At 39.9% G+C, this 18868-nt stretch overlaps 1 protein-coding gene across 1 annotated transcript in view; it reads right to left on the reverse strand.

Moving 5' to 3' along the window:
* LOC307148928 (CUB and sushi domain-containing protein 1) overlaps nt 1-18868 on the reverse strand; it is an 838966-nt gene that overhangs the window by 218513 nt on the left and 601585 nt on the right. Inside the window, exons 8-10 of the mRNA XM_079854872.1 lie at nt 9018-9099; nt 8519-8643; nt 2680-2801 (exon numbers count right to left, since the gene is read on the reverse strand). Coding sequence (XP_079710998.1) covers nt 2680-2801; nt 8519-8643; nt 9018-9099 — 329 coding nt within the window. The remainder of the gene's footprint in view (nt 1-2679; nt 2802-8518; nt 8644-9017; nt 9100-18868) is intronic.

An 18868-nucleotide genomic window follows, 5' to 3' on the forward strand; every position in this document is an offset into this window, starting at 1 on the left:
TAAGTAGTCAAGTGCAATGACTGCAAGTATGGGTATTGCCCACCTATTTATTGTCACATAAATGATACAGTTATATCAGCAGTAATTTGAAAATACTATTAAAGTCAAATTACTGCTGATATAACTGTATCATTTATCTCTTTTAATTCCTTTTATAACTGTTTTAATTTCCCTTGCTTTTATTTCGTGCTTATTTTCTATGCAAAGCACTTTGAATTGCCATAGTGTGATATTTTAATTCCTTTCTACGTAAAGCACTTTAAATTGCCATAGTGTATGAAATGTGCTATATAAATAAACTTGCCTTGCCTTGATATCTGATCATGTGATTTACTAAATTAATGATATTAATTTAAAAGACCCATTACTCTCCCTGGGGAAGGTGTACGCTGAAATGCATAGGAGAGATATCTTAACGTTTTGTATGTAGCCATGTGACAATTAAGGCTTTTCAATTAATAAGAGTACCATGGCTATTTTAAAGCTAATCTTACATATGCATTATGTATATATATATATATATATATATATACACAGCTTTCTTATTCTTCTTATTATATTTTTTACTATTTTACTTTTAAAGACCTTTAAACACAGTAGCATAATACTGCCAGTCCTGTGAGAAGTTGTAAATAAATTTTCACAGTTTATTTAAGAAAAACATTGGCTAACTGAATATTTGTATATATATATATTTGTGTGCAATGTATTTATATATATATATATATACATTGCACACAAATATTGAGATAAATATTCATTGTAATTCATTCTGGGATAGACTATCACATGAATGATACAGGTGATGCTGGCTTAGAATTTGGTCAAAAGAAACTACCATTCTGAAGAAATACTATCTTTAGTATTTAGATAGACAGCTCACCAGGCTTTGGAACAGAGCCTTTCGGTTCAGCAAAAGCAGAAAAAAAATGCACAATGTGAGATAAATTAAAGTCACATCTTTTCATCATAAGATCAAAGCGAAAACATGGTTGTGACATGGCTGGGATTTTATGCATACGACAGTCAAGTCTGTTTATGATGGTCGCCAACAGGTACTTTCAATTTACTGGCATGTCACTAAGATTTTACAGTAGTCTATCATCTGTATGACTAATTATACACATCCAGTTCCAGAGGGATGGATTTTATACATCAAATGTTTTTTGCTGCAGAATTTCATGGATACCAAGACAACATGTTCTAAAAATCAGTTTCAGAAAGTAAACTACCTCAGAGAGACATTATGTGTTCAAAAGACATTAAAGACATTAAACCAAGAGACATTATGTGTTCAAAAATATATGTCACCATTAGGGTTGGAATTAAGGCTCCAAAGAAAAAGAAAAAACATGAGATTGTATTCCCTTTATCTGAGAAACCAACATTTCAACCAAACACTGTTGCCAAGCTTATTATAAAAATAATCAAGGAAAGTTTTTAAAACTAAAAGAACACAAGAAATTATTCATATGAATATAAATATATATTCAAATATAAAAACATAACAATACATTTTTCTATCTACTATATTGTTCTACTTAAGTGGCTAATATATCTGTAGGGTGATGGAAATCAATCCTTAAATCAGAATTCACTCAAATATTTTCTACTCGGTCACAGAATTCTATCGCCATTTTTTACTTTGATTTTTAAATCAGAGATGTGATGCATATATTGCAAATATTCACTACCATTCAAAAGTTCGGGGTCAGTAAGATTTTTGTTTGTTTGTTTCAGTAAATACTTTTGTTCAGTAATTATGCATTAAATTCATCAGATCTGATAAAGACACTTTCTTATTTCAAATAAATGCTGTTCTTACTTAAAATGCTTTCTATTCATCAATCAGTCACAGTTTTAACAAAAACATTAAGCAAAACAACCGTTCTCAACATTGATAATAATAAGAAATGTTTCTTGAGCACCAAATCAGCATATTCAAATTAATTCTGAAGGTTAATATGGCAGCTGTGCTATCACAGGAATAAATGACATTTTCAAACTTCAATACTATTTCACAATATTACTGTTTCTACTGTACATAAGAGACTTCTTTCATACTTGATGTTTCATCCAGCCCTAAGCACAAAGCTAAATATCTAAAATGTAAACAGTGTTATAATGTTACATCATTTTACAGTACTTTCACAGTAAACTCAATAATGTAACACATACACAAACACTCCCAACATTAAAATCTGCCAAAGAAAGATGCAAAGCATGGGGAGCAGGATAGCTCCTTTTTACTCTAATGTTATTTTGACTGTCTTTGTTTGGTCTCGATTTAGTAACAAAAGCATGAGTCACTCTCATGGTGTGTGTTGAGTTCATGCTGGATTGTATTAACTGTCACTCTTGCCACAGAGCTGAAGATGTGTGGCTGAACCTAATCAATTCTGGAGAAGCAGTAATAGCCAGAGACAACCAGGGCAAGAGGTTGACAATTATGCAAACACTGTGGACTGCAATGCAAATGTCCTCACAAATTATCTTTAAGATTATTTTTGACATTTATGCAAGGTCCCATTCAATTATGTATTGGAGGCTATTCAAAAGCATATCATGTTTTGTTTTGGCATATTAAAAATGAACCATAAGCGTGTTTTGTGGAATTGTATACTCATATGACTTGGATTCAGCCTTAGGTCTCAATTTAGATTTAAATTACAAACGTACCTTCTCTGGATCCACCGCTGTTATGACCCACACGCAGTGTGCGTTATTCTCATACTGGACGGGATAATTTGGAGATGTTATGATGCCTTTGGGGCCCCGCAGATTAGAGCCACAGGTCCTAGCTGTTGAGAGGGGTAAACAGTACAACAAAGTGTATATCAATTTAACAATTGTCATGTGTTTTGTAGTCATAGATGTTGCTGTTGAAAGGAATGCAACACACTATGAGTTATATGACAAAATGTTTTTACAGACATATACTCATCAGTAGAAATAAATGGAATATAACCAGAATGTCATCACTACAGCTTTGTCAGATGCCCAGAGAAGCTTTTTAGGAAAAAGGAAGGCATACACATATGATACACAAATGAATGTAATAAGCACAGCAAGATCGCTAATCAAACAGCTGTGTTCTGTCTCTGCGTGTCTTTCAGAAGCCAAACCAGCTCTCTGACAAGAGTAGCCTTGTAATCAACTAACATACATATACATTTTCAACTACTTGTAGATAATATATATGTATCTTAATGTTACATATAATCTAGTCAAATGTTTTATACTTTGTATGATATGTACATATTCATCTGTCTCACTCTCTCTCGGAGATGCCATTTCTGCAGGTATATTCTTTATAATTGTATTAGTAAAGGTTTTTTCTTTTTTTTTTTCTTTCTTTCTTTCAACTTCCGTGTTCTTTAATCAGCTGTTTATTGAGTCAGACTCCTCTTATTTAAGGTTGTATGACATTACTCAGTAGGCTACACAGTTTTTAGTGGAAAACAAAATAAATAAATAAATATATAAATATATATATATATATATATATATATATAGAGAGAGAGAGAGAGAGAGAGAGAGAGAGAGAGAGAGAGAGAGAGAGAGAGAGAGAGAGAGAGAGAGAGAGAGAGAAGAAAACAGATGTAAAACCATAGACGTAACGGTCTTCTCAAGTAATTGTACAAACTTCTGAGTAAAGCTCCACTTCCGGTTTTATTCGAAAACAGATACGAATAATTTTGATATTGTTACAGATATATATACAGATAGAGATATTGGCTCCGCTGCACACCCCTACTAAGAAAGTGGTAATTCGATAAGCATAAACATAATTAGTGAAGAAATTGATTTTAGACTTTTTTTATATTGAACTGATAAGAATGATATATATATATATATATATATATATATATGAAATGTCCCTTGCTTAACCCTTTTTCCCACACTGAGCTTGTCACATTGTATTATGGGATTGCCTTGCCTTCTCCATGCAAGGCTGCCTTAAAATGTAGCCAACACTAGGTGTCTTAGAAGGCATGCAGCTTATAATGCTGCCTACCTTTGAGAACAGTCTGAGTTGAAAAGTGCACCTACGATGCCTGAAATGCTTCCTACGTACACAGCTCACTAGGTTTTCGAATAGATATTTCCATCCTGCCCCACACTAAAAGCACTTCCTTTGAACACATACAGCTCTCAGGACATGAGCTAATCTATTTAAGGTCATGCCTCAGAATAACTTGACTCAATCATTGACAAATTCAGGGTATTTTTTCCAACCCTGTACTGTGCCAGGGTATTAACTGCTTCTCCCTTGTGTTTAGTCAGGGATTTTCTTTGACAGCTTAAAAGAGCAGCCCTGCTCCATTACTGTGGCTTCACTGGCTTCTCCACAGGGTACTAAGGAAGATTTGGATAGGTAGAGATGTGAAGAGATTACGTAGCAGGTATTCTCAAATAGGGAAATTGCTGGGTTCTTTACTGCAGAAACTACTGTGTGAAAATGAGTTCAGAATGTTTTCCAACCAAACAAACCTACAGACAGTTATCGTCTCAGAAACATCAACCACCAAACTAGAATTTCCTGAAGGAAATAGGAGTGCTTGCAATGCAGCAAAAGTACAGTGTTAAAGTTTAGGGAAGTTTTAGGGTAAGGTTTTAGCTAGCAACAAATGGTTAAATATATACAAATATATGCATTCATCTCAGGACAAATGGTTAAATATATGCAAGGAAAACATAACTGCATATCATTATAAAAACATATAATTTGTATACATCATTTTAAATAAGTAACAATTTTGGGAAATCTTTATGTGTAAAGTTTCCCCAAAAAAAGCATGAAATTATCTCCTAAACAGAGTATGAAGGGAGTCTCTGTATGCAGGCTTAAATGGCTCAGGCTTAGTCAACTGCAGATGTTTAATAGTCAGGTGTTTGGGGGGAAAAACCCTAACAGAATGTTTTACGAATATGAATACTGTGCTGCTTTGCAAACACTGTGTTAAACATAGCAATTTCTTTTAAGGTTTCTTTTTGCAGAGCGTACTGTTTGAAATCAACATAGATGGAGTCACGCTCACATTTAAACATGAACCTATAAATTAGTGACTGTGGTTAAAGATGAGCTTTAAAAACATGATAGCTGTGATGTGTCTGGCATGTACAATGACCACTTTCATGGTCTGTATGCTTGCAAATTGGTGTTATAAGTGCAACTTAATTATCAAAGTAGCATAAAGTAATCAGCTTGAGCTTCTCTTTCATTTACAGGTACTCTATAATTAACTCAAAACATCTCTTGAGATTCTCTTTAAGACCACCACTAAGAAAAAAAAAACAAAACAAAAAAACAGAAAATTACTAAATCACAAGGCTAAAGTGTCTTTAACTTCCTGTTTTATACCATTACTCCCTTAACATATAACAGGAAGAAGGAAAGGAAGGCATTTAAGGCTTGTCTTTAAAAAGGTTACTTGGCACTGCTGAAACAAAAAGTGTCTGGATCAATCAGTGATCGGCGAGAATTGTGCGAGGAAATTGTCAAACATGGTTACTCTTCCGTCTGCCGCTCTGACACACTGCCTTATTTCATTTTGATTAATGTCATTTGGAGGCCTGTGTCCTCTATGCCTTTCAAAACAGCCACACTCCAGGTCTCATCTTAAGGGTATATCTAGCCGCATGACCGCATACATCTAGCTGCATGAGATAAGGTTTTTGGAATGTCAAAAAAAAAAAAAAAAAAAAAAAAAATCAAACCATTACTTTCTTTTATTATGAAGAATTGCATCAACCTTTTTGTATTCCTCAGGTCTTATTGTTTGTTGAAGTCATGTCAGAATTACCATAACTATGAGATCACAAGTATTAAAACCTCTACTCATATTATATAGCTGATGTTACCTGATGAATTAGGCCCTCAGTGTAGAGAATCATATATATTTAAATTAATCTAGTGGGTTGATGTATTTTCCTGACATCAACAACTATCGTTCATAAACTATTTTTACATAAAATATATTACATTGTAAAATGCATCAAAGTGTAACTTCTCAGATTTTCAACCCGCTTTGTATTGTTAATGTCAATAGTAGGCTTATATGTAAATGAACAATGTTTACTCGTTCTCCATGTTATCTGGACCGATAAATTCACGTTTATTCACCTTTGACAGCTCAGGGGCTTTCGTGTAAAACAGTTACTGATTTAAACCCTGATTCCCTGAAATGAGGGAACGAGACATTGCGTCAGCTGTTGTTGCTATGGGAAAACACCTTTCTTCTAGACATAATGAAGTCTGAATGAATCCCGCTATTGCCTTTGAATAGCCAATGGCGTTCAAGCCCACAAAACTGGCGTGGCTCCTATATAACATGGCGCTGAAGGCATTTCCTCAGAATCTTTCGACTGAATAAGCCAGTCACAAAAACCCTGAGCATAAGTAACATGGCATAAATGCAACATCTCGTTCCCTCATTTAAGAGGTCACGTCAATAACCGGAGATGTTCCCTTTCAATATTGGTTTCTCAACGTTGCATCATCTGATGATGCTATGGGGAACGTAATCCAATCATGGCATGTTCTTGCAAAGTGTGCCCAGCAAAGCGGCTCCCCTTGTGTTGTCATTCCCCTTGTAGCATGCGCAAGTGACGATTCTCTGTCAACCAATCAACGTTCTGCAGTGAATTTAGCTCCACCCTGTAGGTACCAGACAACTGTGCTAAGTACCCCAACGGAAGGGTCCCAAAAAAGTGGTACGGTACAGTTCGGTATTTTGGTACCATTCACAACTTCTGAAAATAGAAACGGAAATAATTGTGTACTGCGTACAATCGACGATGATTCAACGAAGAAAAGAGGCTTCAAACGTGCAGATTTGAAGGAGAAAAAATCGGAGGAAATGCTGTTAAGCGCAGTGTTATATAGGTTGCCACCCCAGATTCATGCGCTTGAACGTCATTGGCTATTGCAAGGCAATAGCGTGATTCAATCAGGCTTCAGTATTTCTAGGAAAAAGGTGTTTCCCCATAGCGTCATAAGATTACGCAACATTGAGAGACTGATTGAAAGGGAACTACAGATTATACTTCCGAATTCTTGCATCCCCGCCCACGGAAAGTCGAATCGACAGAGGGTTATTAACAGAGCAGTTATTCTGAGGGTAAGTTTACTAAAAATTGTATCGAACTATGTCTACTCTTTAAACAGCGTTATGGTAAAAATTCAAAGCTATGTCAACAGCTTTATTACCTGTATGGACAACACTTTACTTCGAGGGTTGGGCAGAACTGGTGGAACGGCGTTACAATATATTCAGTTCCTGAGATATTTGGTCCCATTTGATGGCGCATGCATGAATATTGATGATTTACCCGTTGTGGGAGTGTCCTTGAGACAACGCACAAACGAATGGAACTGAAAATATTAGTGCATGCTCCTCAAGTCGCACTTTGTTTAATGGATTATTTTGAAAGGGTAATAAAGTTTCAATGTTAATCATAAACTGCAACTGTTTACATTTTCAAAACAATTAATAGTTTGTGTAATATGATAAATCACCTGAGCTGTTTTGCCTGATTAATTACAGGCATTCAGGTAACGCAAGGATACAGCAGAGCAAATATGAGTGAATAACCTACGGTGCTAGTCTAGGCTAATACATTTTACTTTTAATCATTTACATGTTTGGTCTTTTTTTTTAATTTTGAGGCTTTAATATTCATTTGAATATATTGTCAACAACAATGACTAAAAACAACTTCCACAAGTCTATCTGCCTAATAAAATGCATGTAAGCTACCCTAGTGTGATTATTCTGTGTCATCCTTAATTTCTCGCTCATTTTGTAGATAGCCAGTATTTCCCAACCTCCACAAGCCAACAAATAAGCCTCAAGTACCCCTTATCAACACCATATTAAAATGTTTTTCTCATATTATACTGGATATTATGTATCATTAAAGTCACAAAGCTTTAACAAAGCAACATCAAAATCTTTCCACATAAGGGGACATTCTAATATGCATTAAGCCACATTTAGCGTTCTTAGAATGGTTTTCTATGAGAGAAAAATGCTTAACGTGAAATTAAACGAGTTGCGTTCATATTCTGGACTCATCTGATTTTTTTTAGTAGACTATACTTTATTATGATTTTATAATGAATTCACTTCTCTGCTACATAAGAATAGATTAATTCTGCCCATTTCTATTTATAATGCTGACTACATTTTGGAACCGCTTTTGTGTTGGAAGCATTCCCATGATGCCTTTAAATACTGTCGTGTAGGGAGTAGGGAGCTCCCCAGGTTTTGGAACAGGGCTATAGTCGTCAAATAAAATATCTTAAATGCATAATTCAAAAGCAGACATGTTCTTTGACATATTCACATTTGCTAGTGAGGTCTTTGTTAAATCAGTGTGGCACAACCATTCCTACGAATTGTGTGGTCTTACTCCCCACTGCCATGCGCTACACATCTCACTTAACAGGATCTGACACCATCCCTACAGAAAGTGTCTGAGCAGGAGAAAAGAGACCCATATTTGCACTTACTCCGACAGATAGGCCTGTGGTCACTCCAGGCCGCCAGGGTTTCAGTCACTCTCTGGCAAGTGATGCTCTTTGATCCCTGTAGTACGTAGCTGTCGTCACAGGAAAACTGGATGCTGGCGCCGATCCTGCCGAGGTTGAAATGACCGTCAGAGAACGACCAGCTTTATGAGTCACATCAGCCCCAGACCCTCTATGTCCCTGACCCATTCCTTCTTTTGTTAGATGAAAGCGGTTTCTGTCCAACATCTATAAACCGCTTGTCTCTTCTATTTTCAGAATCACTCACATTAAATGCAGAACATGTAACAGCCCTTGGTTTTTCCTTTAAGGGCATTAGAAACCCACTTAGTAGCAGTGACCAAAGGTCTTGGTGGTAATGGCCTATCGGTATAGGAGTTCAGACAGTCGTGTCAAACAGCAGGCCCAGTCATGATTAAAGCAGTGTCATGCAGTTAAAAGGATAAATGCAGCAGATAAGAGAACAAAAAAGAGGACCTACTGGAAGCTGGAGCCAATTCTTTTCCCATTCTCAGGAATCCCTGGATCTGGACAAATGTCTGCAGCCATCCCCCCTTGGCTTACTGCATGAGAGTGAGAGCGTGTAAGAGAAAGACAAAGAAGACAAAAACAAAATTAATGAGACATTACGTGTGATAGTCAACTGGTGTGTGTGGTATTCAAATCCAAGAAAACGTATCAGAAGGATCTCACCAGAATTGAAGTTATTCTGGTTAAATTTCAAACAAAAATCAAAAGAAACAAATTGGAATGACATTGTTTAAAGCAAATAAAACATATTTTAGTCCCATTATCATTTTTGTGACAAACATATTAGCACCAATATCTCATTCTAATTACTATGTATTGTACGGAATCCCTGAACCGCATGGTAAAAAAAAAAAAAAACTTGTTATTTTGAGATATTAAGTTATTTCGGCATACTATCTCGTTATTTCGACATAACATCTCTTTATTTCGACATGAGTCATTATTTCGACATAATATCTCATTATTTCGACATAATAAGTTGTCATTTCGACATAATATCTCATTATTTCGACATAATATCTCATTATTTCAACATAATATCTCGTTATTTCGACATATCTTGTTATTTCGACATAACTCGTTATTTCGACATAATAAGGGGACATTCTAATATGCATTAAGCCACATTTAGCGTTCTTAGAATGGTTTTCTGTGAGAGGAAAATGCTTAACGTGAAATTAAACGAGTTGCGTTCATATTCTGGACTCATCTGATTTTTTGTAGTAAACTATACTTTAGTATCATTTTAGTATCATAATGATTAATAAATGCACGCACAATTATCCGTGAACTTGATAAATGTTGATGATATGTTTTACTATCAACAAACAAATTGCTTTCAACTTATGTGTGCAAAATTCTGAATTCAACGAATGTGCAGCAATTTATACAAATAAAGACATTTTTGTGAATAAAATGTTTTATTTTGTATTTGTGATCATAATTTGTGCATGCAACAAATAAGATGTACAGGTGACGCGTGCATTTATTGACGTCTTTTCTGAGTCGATCTCATTTGAGTATATTCGGCAATGCTTAACGTGTAATTAAACGCGTTGAGTTTATATTCTGGGCTCATCAGATTTTTTGTACAATTGTATACTTTATTAGTATGATTTTTACTGTGTTTGGTCAGTTGATAACACTTTATGTTAAGGTTTGTATTAATTTCGATATGCCTCTAGAGGGCAGAATAAGACAGGGATTTAAAGAACGCATTGTAGTTATGTTGACCTACTGTTTTCATAACACTGGATATTCTACTAATTAATACTTTTCTAGTAAAGACAGGGGGTGGTCTGTCAGGATCAACATGAAGCTATCAAGCCACGCCCTAGCAACCATTTAGAACACCTTAGCAACAAGTTCCATAGACTTCCCCTGAAAGAGGTCAAAGGGATATCTTAGGATAGAAGTGTCATAGAAACATGAGTGTGGGCTGATTTGACTCGGAGCAGTGAACAGCAAATCGCAAATCATCTTCAACACTTCCTAGCCATACCCTAGCAACCACTGTCGAGCATCCTAGCTAGCGTGCTCTAAATGGTTGCTAGGGGATGGGTTGATAGCTTCATGTTGATCCTGACAGACTACCCCCTGGCTTTATGACACTCTGATCCAGAGTTGTGTTCAATACAAAAGTCCTATGCAAGTTACATAGTAGGATAAACACATATGTCCCTGTTTCATGGGTCATCCCTTCACCATAGTATGTCTATGGGGCAACTTTGGGCAGCTCTTGTCCCCCAGGGGTACAACTTACACTGCATTGTGAGGTATGTTCTTACAGAGCCTGCCAGCTTCTTTAAATGTGGTAACCCATATGTTTCTACAAAATCCTCGCTCAGAGCTATGACTCACCAAAATCCATTGCAATGTTAAGTCTATGGGATTTTGAGCCCAACATCGTACGCCCGATCGCTTTTAAAAGATATAGCACACCTCTCCTCAATAATCCGCACAAATTGACGCCTCATTTGGGTCTTTGACAAACAGGTCTAATGCAGGAAACTATTGCACAAAATAACAAAAGTTACAGCGTTATGAACCTAAAATGTGGTATTTTTCACCAATAAAGAGTGGTTGTACTATGTCAATGACTTCCACTTGATTCCTGGTGTCAGAATCATATGAAAAAGTGGGTTCATTTGTCTTTGTGTCTTGTGTGGTTCAGGAGATATGAAAATCTGCATTTTTCGCCCCTAGCGATGACATCACTTCAAGATGGCTGCCAAACGAACCCAACGGGACATTAGTTGACTTCGGCAACAAAAAAAATTCCTAACTAGACACCATCAGGGTCCCAAAAAATCAGGTTACAAAAAACTTTGCGAAACTGGTACATGGGAACCGTCTCAGGTTACGTATGTAACCATGGTTTCCTGAGAGGGAACGAGATGCTGCGTCGAGCGCTGCGGGAACGCCCCTGCGTGATTGCGTCATGAAGCACTCGTGAAATCAGTCCAATGGCGTGACGAGACGTCATAGACGGGTGACGTCACTGACCAGGAAACTATAAAGCACCCCTGAACCAAACAATGTCAGCTTCTGATAGGTCGAACAAGTTGGTCACAGGCATGCCGGGAGTATGGCAAAGCGACGCAGCATCTCGTTCCCTCTCAGGGAACCATGGTTACATACGTAACTTGAGACGTTCCCTTTTAAGGGAACTCGCGCTGCGTCAAGCGTTGCGGGAACTGAATACCCACGTCGCCATAGTCCTCAAGTGCCTGTATATGTGAAATCGTCATGCACATTATACTAGAAGCACCCGAGAACCCGGAGTAGAACCCACATCCAGGTTATAAAACTTTACAAAAGTGTGCGGAGAGGACCACCCTGCCGCATCACATACCTCCTGAAGCGAAACCCCTGACAATAGGGCCATAGAAGCAGCCATACTCCTAGTCGAGTGGGCTCGGATCTTTAGTGGTGAGGTATGACCGGCCGATTCATAAGCAAGTGATATAGCCTCGACTATCCACTTACTCAAAGTCTGCTTAGATGCGGGCTTCCCTTTACTCGGGGACCCAAAGCATACAAACAGTTGATTAGACTTGTGCCACAGGGCAGCTCTGTGGACATATGCGTCTAAAGCCCTAACTGGGCAAAGTAAGTTTAATTTCTCCTGGTCCTGGTTTTGGAATGGAGGCGGAGAAAAGGCCTGCAACATTATCGGACCCGCCACATTAGTGGGGACCTTAGGCACATATCCTTCTCTTGGAAACAAGAACGCTTTCACCATACCAGGCGCAAACTCAAGATACGAGGGAGCAACCGACAGTGCTTGTAAATCCCCGATTCTTTTAATAGAAGAGATAGATAGAAGGAGCAGAGTTTTTAATGTGAGAAATTTCTCTGGCACCTCTTCAATAGGCTCTAAGGGGGCCAGGGCTAGGCCTTCTAATACAATGGCCAAATCCCAGGTCGGCACCCTTGAGCGTGCCACAGGCCTTAACCTCAAAGTACCACGGAGGAAGCGAGTTACTGATCCACTGATGTACCCTCTAGAGGAACGTGATAGACAGATATAGCTGACACGTATACTTTTAAGGTGGAGGGGGACAACCCCGAAGAAAACTTTTCTTGAAGAAAATCTAGCACTGAACCAACTGGGCAGTCAACTGGATTCACCGACTGGCCTGTACACCACGCAACAAAAACTCTCCATTTTAGGGCATAAAGCCTCCTCGTAGAAGGAGCTCTGGAGTGCAACATGGTCTCCACTACCTCAGTAGAAAGACCTGAATCTATGAGCTGAACCCCCTCAGAGGCCAGGCCCACAGTTTCCACAGCTCCGGACGCGGGTGCAACACCGACCCTGACGCCTGGGAGAGAAGGTCCCTCCTGACCGGAATTTCCCACGGAGGACCCTCGAGGAGGGACACAATGTCTGACAGCCACACTCGGCCCGGCCAGAACGGGGCTATCAATAACAGCCAAACCCCGTCCCGGCGTACTCTCTCCAAAACTCCTGGTAGTAATGCCAGAGGGGGAAAGGCATACAGACATAGCCTCGGCCATGTCTGTACCATGGCATCCAACCCCAGGGGGGCTGGGTGCGTTAGGGAATAATAGAGGGGACAGTGCGTTGTCTCTCGTGACGCGAACAGATCCACCTGAGCTTGCCCGAATCGGCTCCAAAGGAGCTCCACCACCTCGGGCTGGAGTCTCCATTCCCCCGGCACCACTCCCTGTCTCGACAGAGAGTCTGCCGTCTTGTTCATATACCCCGGAATATAAAGTGCCCGAACTGATTGCAACTTCCCCTGGGCCCAAACCAGAACTCGATGTGCCAACTTCCAAAGTCGGCGAGATCGTAATCCCCCCTGGCGATCTATGTAAGTGACCACCGCTGTATTGTCCGTGCGAACCAACACATGGTGGCCCCTGAGGTCTGAGACTGAGTGCCAGAAATACGGCCATCAGCTCCAGCTGGTTTATGTGCCAGGAAAGCTGATGGCCACTCCACAGACCCTGAGCCGAGCGGCCACTCATGGTCGCCCCCCAACCGGTGAGGGAAGCATCCGTCGTTAGCATTAAGCGACGACAAGGAGCTCCCAGCACCGGACCCTGGGACAAGAACCAAGGATCTTTCCACATAACTAAGGCACGTAGGCATCGCTGCGTGACCTTGATCATGCGAAACGTATTTCCCCTCGGGGAGAACCCCCTGGTCTTGAGCCACCACTGTAAGGGTCTCATGTACAGCAGGCCAAAAGGAATCACGTTGGACGCTGCTGCCATCAAACCCAAAAGTCTCTGAAACTGTACTACAGTGAGTGACTGGCCTAGTCTTATCCTGCGCACGGCTTCCAGGATCGATTTTACCCTGGCGGGCGCCAAACGGACTCTCATGGTCTTTGTGACCCCCAGTCTCTGTGGGGGAGCACGGGCAGCCATGCTCACTTTTTTCTCGGCTCTATGAGAGGAGGGCGTACTCGACTGGGGCTGCTCCCGCCCAGCAGCCCCAGAGACATACATTTTTCGGGGGAGAAATTTTTGGTAAGCCGCTGCCTGCTTTTTTGCTTCTTGAAACCTATCGACGACCGAGTTTACTGAGTCGCCAAAAAGGCCGGCAGGTGAGACAGGAGCATCTAACAAAATTTTTTTATCTCTTTCCTTGATGTCAGATAAATTCAACCAAAGATGCCTCTCCGTGGCCACCATAGAGCGGCCGATAGATTTTGCCACCTCCCTGGTGGCCCGAAGAGACAAATCAGCTGTCCTCCTGATCTCCGCTATTGTTTCTCTCCCTACTTCTTCACACTCATCATCTATGTCTTTCAGCAGGTCCGCCTGATATGCCTGTAAGACCACCATAGTATGTAAACTGGCGGCCGCCTGACCTGCTGCCGAGTATGCCCTACCCACTAAAACCGATGTTGTTTTTACTGGCTTAGTGGGCAGCTGCGGGGCTTTCAGCGACGATGCAGACTCAGGGGAGAGATAGCTCGCAAGCGTCTCTTCCACCTGAGGCATCACCGCATAACCATGTTCTTTTAAACCCATTATATTTGAGTATTCAGATGTTGCTGGGTTAAATACTCTAAATGATACCGGTCTAATCCATGACTTCGACACCTCAGTGTGGAGGTCAGGAAAGAACGGTAAGCCCCACTTTGGAGGTTGTGATCTGGATGGCAGAAAGCGTTCATCTAATTTGCTTTTTGACTGACGGGTTTCCTGCTCATCAGCTGGCTAATCTAAATTTAATCTAGCAACAGCGCGAGTGACAACCTCCAAAAGCTCCTCTTGTGTGTGTGTGCGTGGGTGTGGTGGTGAAAAACTTTCATTTTCATCTATTTCCAGGTTTACAACTTCCAGTTCCTCGGAACTGGAGTGCTGCTGCACCTGCACTTTAGCGCGAGCAGAAGAAACCGCCGCGCGTGCTTCTGACTCGCGAACTGAAGTGTCAGATCCATCGGGTAAAGGAAGAGACAGGGGATCTCCCGTCTCTAGCCCCGCCGTTAGATCCATCTGTGAACCCCAGGACGCGCACCTCCGCCGTGCCTCGGCAGCAGCGGGACCCGAGCCCTGAGGAACGCTCGCCGAAGCACCCTCCTCAAAGAGTGCTCGACGGGACCGGAGAGTTTTCATTGCCAGCTTCTCACAATGCTCGCAGGCAGCCCCCTCGAGAGCTGCCTGAGCATGCTCCGGTCCCAAACACATCACACAAAGCTCGTGTGTATCCCCACCCGTGAGAAAACGAGGGCAGGGAGTAACACACTGCTTAAACTGCTGCTTGCTCATTTATATATATATATTGAGAGACAAACACACATCAAATAGACAGAACGATTTCACATAGAGCACTTGTGAAGACACAGAAGCTGACATTGTTTGGTTCAGGGGTGCTTTATAGTTTCCTGGTCAATGACGTCACCCGCCTATGACGTCTCGTCACGCCATTGGACTGATTTCACGAGTGCTTCATGACGCAATCACGCAGGGGCGTTCCCACAGCGCTTGATGCAGCGCGAGTTCCCTTGAAAGGGAACTGTTTCTCCTGCTAGACTAATGGTTTATTTTAAATATTTGTTTAATAGCATAGCAAAAAAGTATTATGAATGAAGACCAGTATCACCGATACCAATACTGATATTAATGTGTCTATTAGGGTAGCGTTTACACGACAACAATGTACGAAAAACAGAAAATCAAAACAGAAAACTTTGCGTTTCTTGTGTACAGACAACAACGTTGTCACACGGATCAGAAAAAAATGACTAAAAACTAGTGGTGGGCATAGATTAATTTTTTTAATCTAGATTAATCTCACTGTAATCTTGAAATGAATCTAGATTAATCTAGATTAAAATGGCTCATTTGAATTCTGCCGAAGGCATTCAGAATATGTGTGCTACCCAAATAATGACTAAAGGGCACGTGTTTCTTAAATACAAAGTGACATTTAAAAGAACTTGTGAAGAAATGGCAGAGATTTTATTATTATTATTATTATTATTTATTATTATTGTTATAAACAAAGGTCTATTTTTAGTTCAGATTAACATTTGAGGGCAACAATTTTATTCATAATGTCAAAATAAAACCAACGTAATGTTACTTGAAAGCATTATAGCCTACTATTCCTGCCAAACTTCCATGGTTGCAGTTAGTGTTACTACAGTAAATCCATGGTAAATGTTGCAGATCTGTGGACACCGGATAGTTCATTCATGGCACAATGTTAATTCCTGGCTTCCATGCACTGTTTGATCCATTAATAACGGAGAAATGCGAATGTTTCTCACTAGATCTCGCAGCAATGTTATTACTTCTGTGGCGAATTAAAATGCTTTCTTTACTGGATCTCTTAGCGCTGTGTAATAACAGTGTCGCATGATCACGATCGGCTCTAGGGCTGTGTATTGGCAAGAATCTGGCGATACGATACGTATCACGATACATGGGTCACGATTCAATATATTGCAATATATTTCGATACTGTGCATAAGGCGATATATTGGGATTTTTTTAAAGTAAAATATATTAAAAATATTTAAAAAAAGACATGATGTGCATAAAAGTCAAAGAAGTTTACTTTAGGTAAACAATTCAGTACACAGAAAATCAAACTGCCAGTTTGGGATTGTGGTTCACAGGTTCTTAGTGAGCAAATTTTTATAAGCTCAAGTAGGCCATAATAAAAGAAAATAGGTACATAGCCCCTGTCACAATTCAAAACAACAACGTGAACTGGACGAAAATGAATGAAAGTGGATGAAAGTGAACAAAATGAATGTGTCATATATTGAAATCAAGTTTTATGTGATAAAAGATTTTAAAAGAACTGGACGCGCGAATGAGGCGAACCGCGCCGCGCTAAACGCCTCGTGCCGCAGGACCTCCAGACGCGCGTAAACGCGTCTTTGCATTGACTTAACATTGAAATCACTCGCGCCAGATGCTCTATTCGCATTTGGTGTGAACGATGCACGCGATTACATTTAGAAATAGACAAGCTTTGTTTCCAAATGCACCAAGCAAAGATATCCTTTCAATTGTATAAACTTTTATAAAACCAGCCAATATAATCACAATAAACACATCCAAAATTAAATATTTAACATATATATAACAACTGCACAATGTCTAATTTGTAAACAAAATGATTTACGCACTAAATCCAGCATAAACTCCGGCACAATTTGCATATGTTTAAACTCTCAAGACAGACGTCACATCCCGAACCTCACAGCAATTGGCTGCCGACTGCGTTTTTCGCTTGATATTTGTATAAAGGAACTGCCCAACTTTTTGACGCTCTCGGTCGCTCTCAATGCTTTCTCCGGTCCGCTGTCAATCCTAAAATGTCCAGTGGACACGCACCGTTAGGCGAGCACTAGTGGTGCGTCTCAGCATAGCTATCTAGTGGTAGGGATTTAGGCCCTGTTTACACGAGAATGCTCGCGGGTGAAAACGTAAAAATATTTTATCAGATGTGCCTTTCGTTTAGACGGCGACGGCGTTTTTTGGGCTTAAAAATGCAAAAAAGTGAAACCACCCTCCAGAGTGGAAATCTTAAAAACGCTCCACCGTGGAGTTCTCGTCTAAACGGTAAAAACGCAAAAGTCTGCTAGACAGTGAAGGCACCGATCAGTACTTCACATTGCCATCTAGCTGCCTGGAGAGCACACTACATTGAATTTCACACACTTTTGCGTCACCGTATGCACGCAGATTTCCCCCTCATAACGCTCGTCTAAACGCAGAATAAAAAGTGATCACTTTTGCGTTTTCTCTTCAGATCGTTTCCGTGTAAACGTAGCCTTAAACAACATAAGCGCGAACCACTGTCTTACGGTCTTACCATGAATATTTTTGGACGTAAAAAAAAAAAAAAAAAAAATCGATATTGCGTTTTTGAAAATCGATACAGTATTGCAAAATAAAATATCGCGATACTCAAGTGTATCGATTTTTTCTTACACCCCTAATCGGCTCGCGCTGCTTTGGTCCAAACTGATAAACAACGGTCCGTCAACCACACAATAACGAGTAGCTCAGTTTCGTTCCGCTTACATTACGTTTGCCATTTGATATCGGACAATGTTGTGGTCGCACCAGCGTCTCTTACATTATGAGCGCGCTTGCCACCCGCAACGCGCCTACATTTGAAATAACAAAATTTTGGTCGGCAGGAAAAATGGTCCAACGAACCGTTCGGTTTGAAAATGCGTACCGAACACCGAACCGAATTCGGCTAGGTATACATCTGCGCTAAAATATCAAGGTGAAAGTCATCATAGCTTGCGTAGTATAGACCCAGCTACCAACCCAACTTTGAGAATAGATTAACGGTGATATTTTTTTTATCGCCCGATAAGAGTCTCACGTTAACGCAGCACGTTAACGCCGATAACGGCCCACCACTACTAAAAATGCTGTACTATTTATGCCAGGCCTGTAGTTGGCAATGCCACTTTATAAATTAACACTACGTGCTTATAGACTGAACACGTAATACGCATGACATCACTGTTTTCACAAATTCGCGTTTTTGTAGTTTACACAGAGATGAAAACAGTTTGATTGGTGTTTTCAGAAGTTTTCAGGCCCCTGAACTCTGTTGTCATGTAAATGAACGACCAAAACGCATAAAAAAGTTTTCAGTTTTTAGTTGAAAATGGTGTAAAGTAAACGGCCCCTTAAATTGATTTTTGACACTAATTGAAGTATAATTGAAAGCCATCATTTTTAACATTTAATAGGCTTTAAAAAAACATTACAACTTTTAATTTAAGTGAACATAAAACATAAAACATTAGCTGTGCCATTCATATAGCAGGGTTCAAC

This window comes from Squalius cephalus (assembly GCF_949319135.1).
Source record: "Squalius cephalus genome assembly, chromosome: 21".
Lineage (NCBI taxonomy): Eukaryota > Metazoa > Chordata > Actinopteri > Cypriniformes > Leuciscidae > Squalius > Squalius cephalus.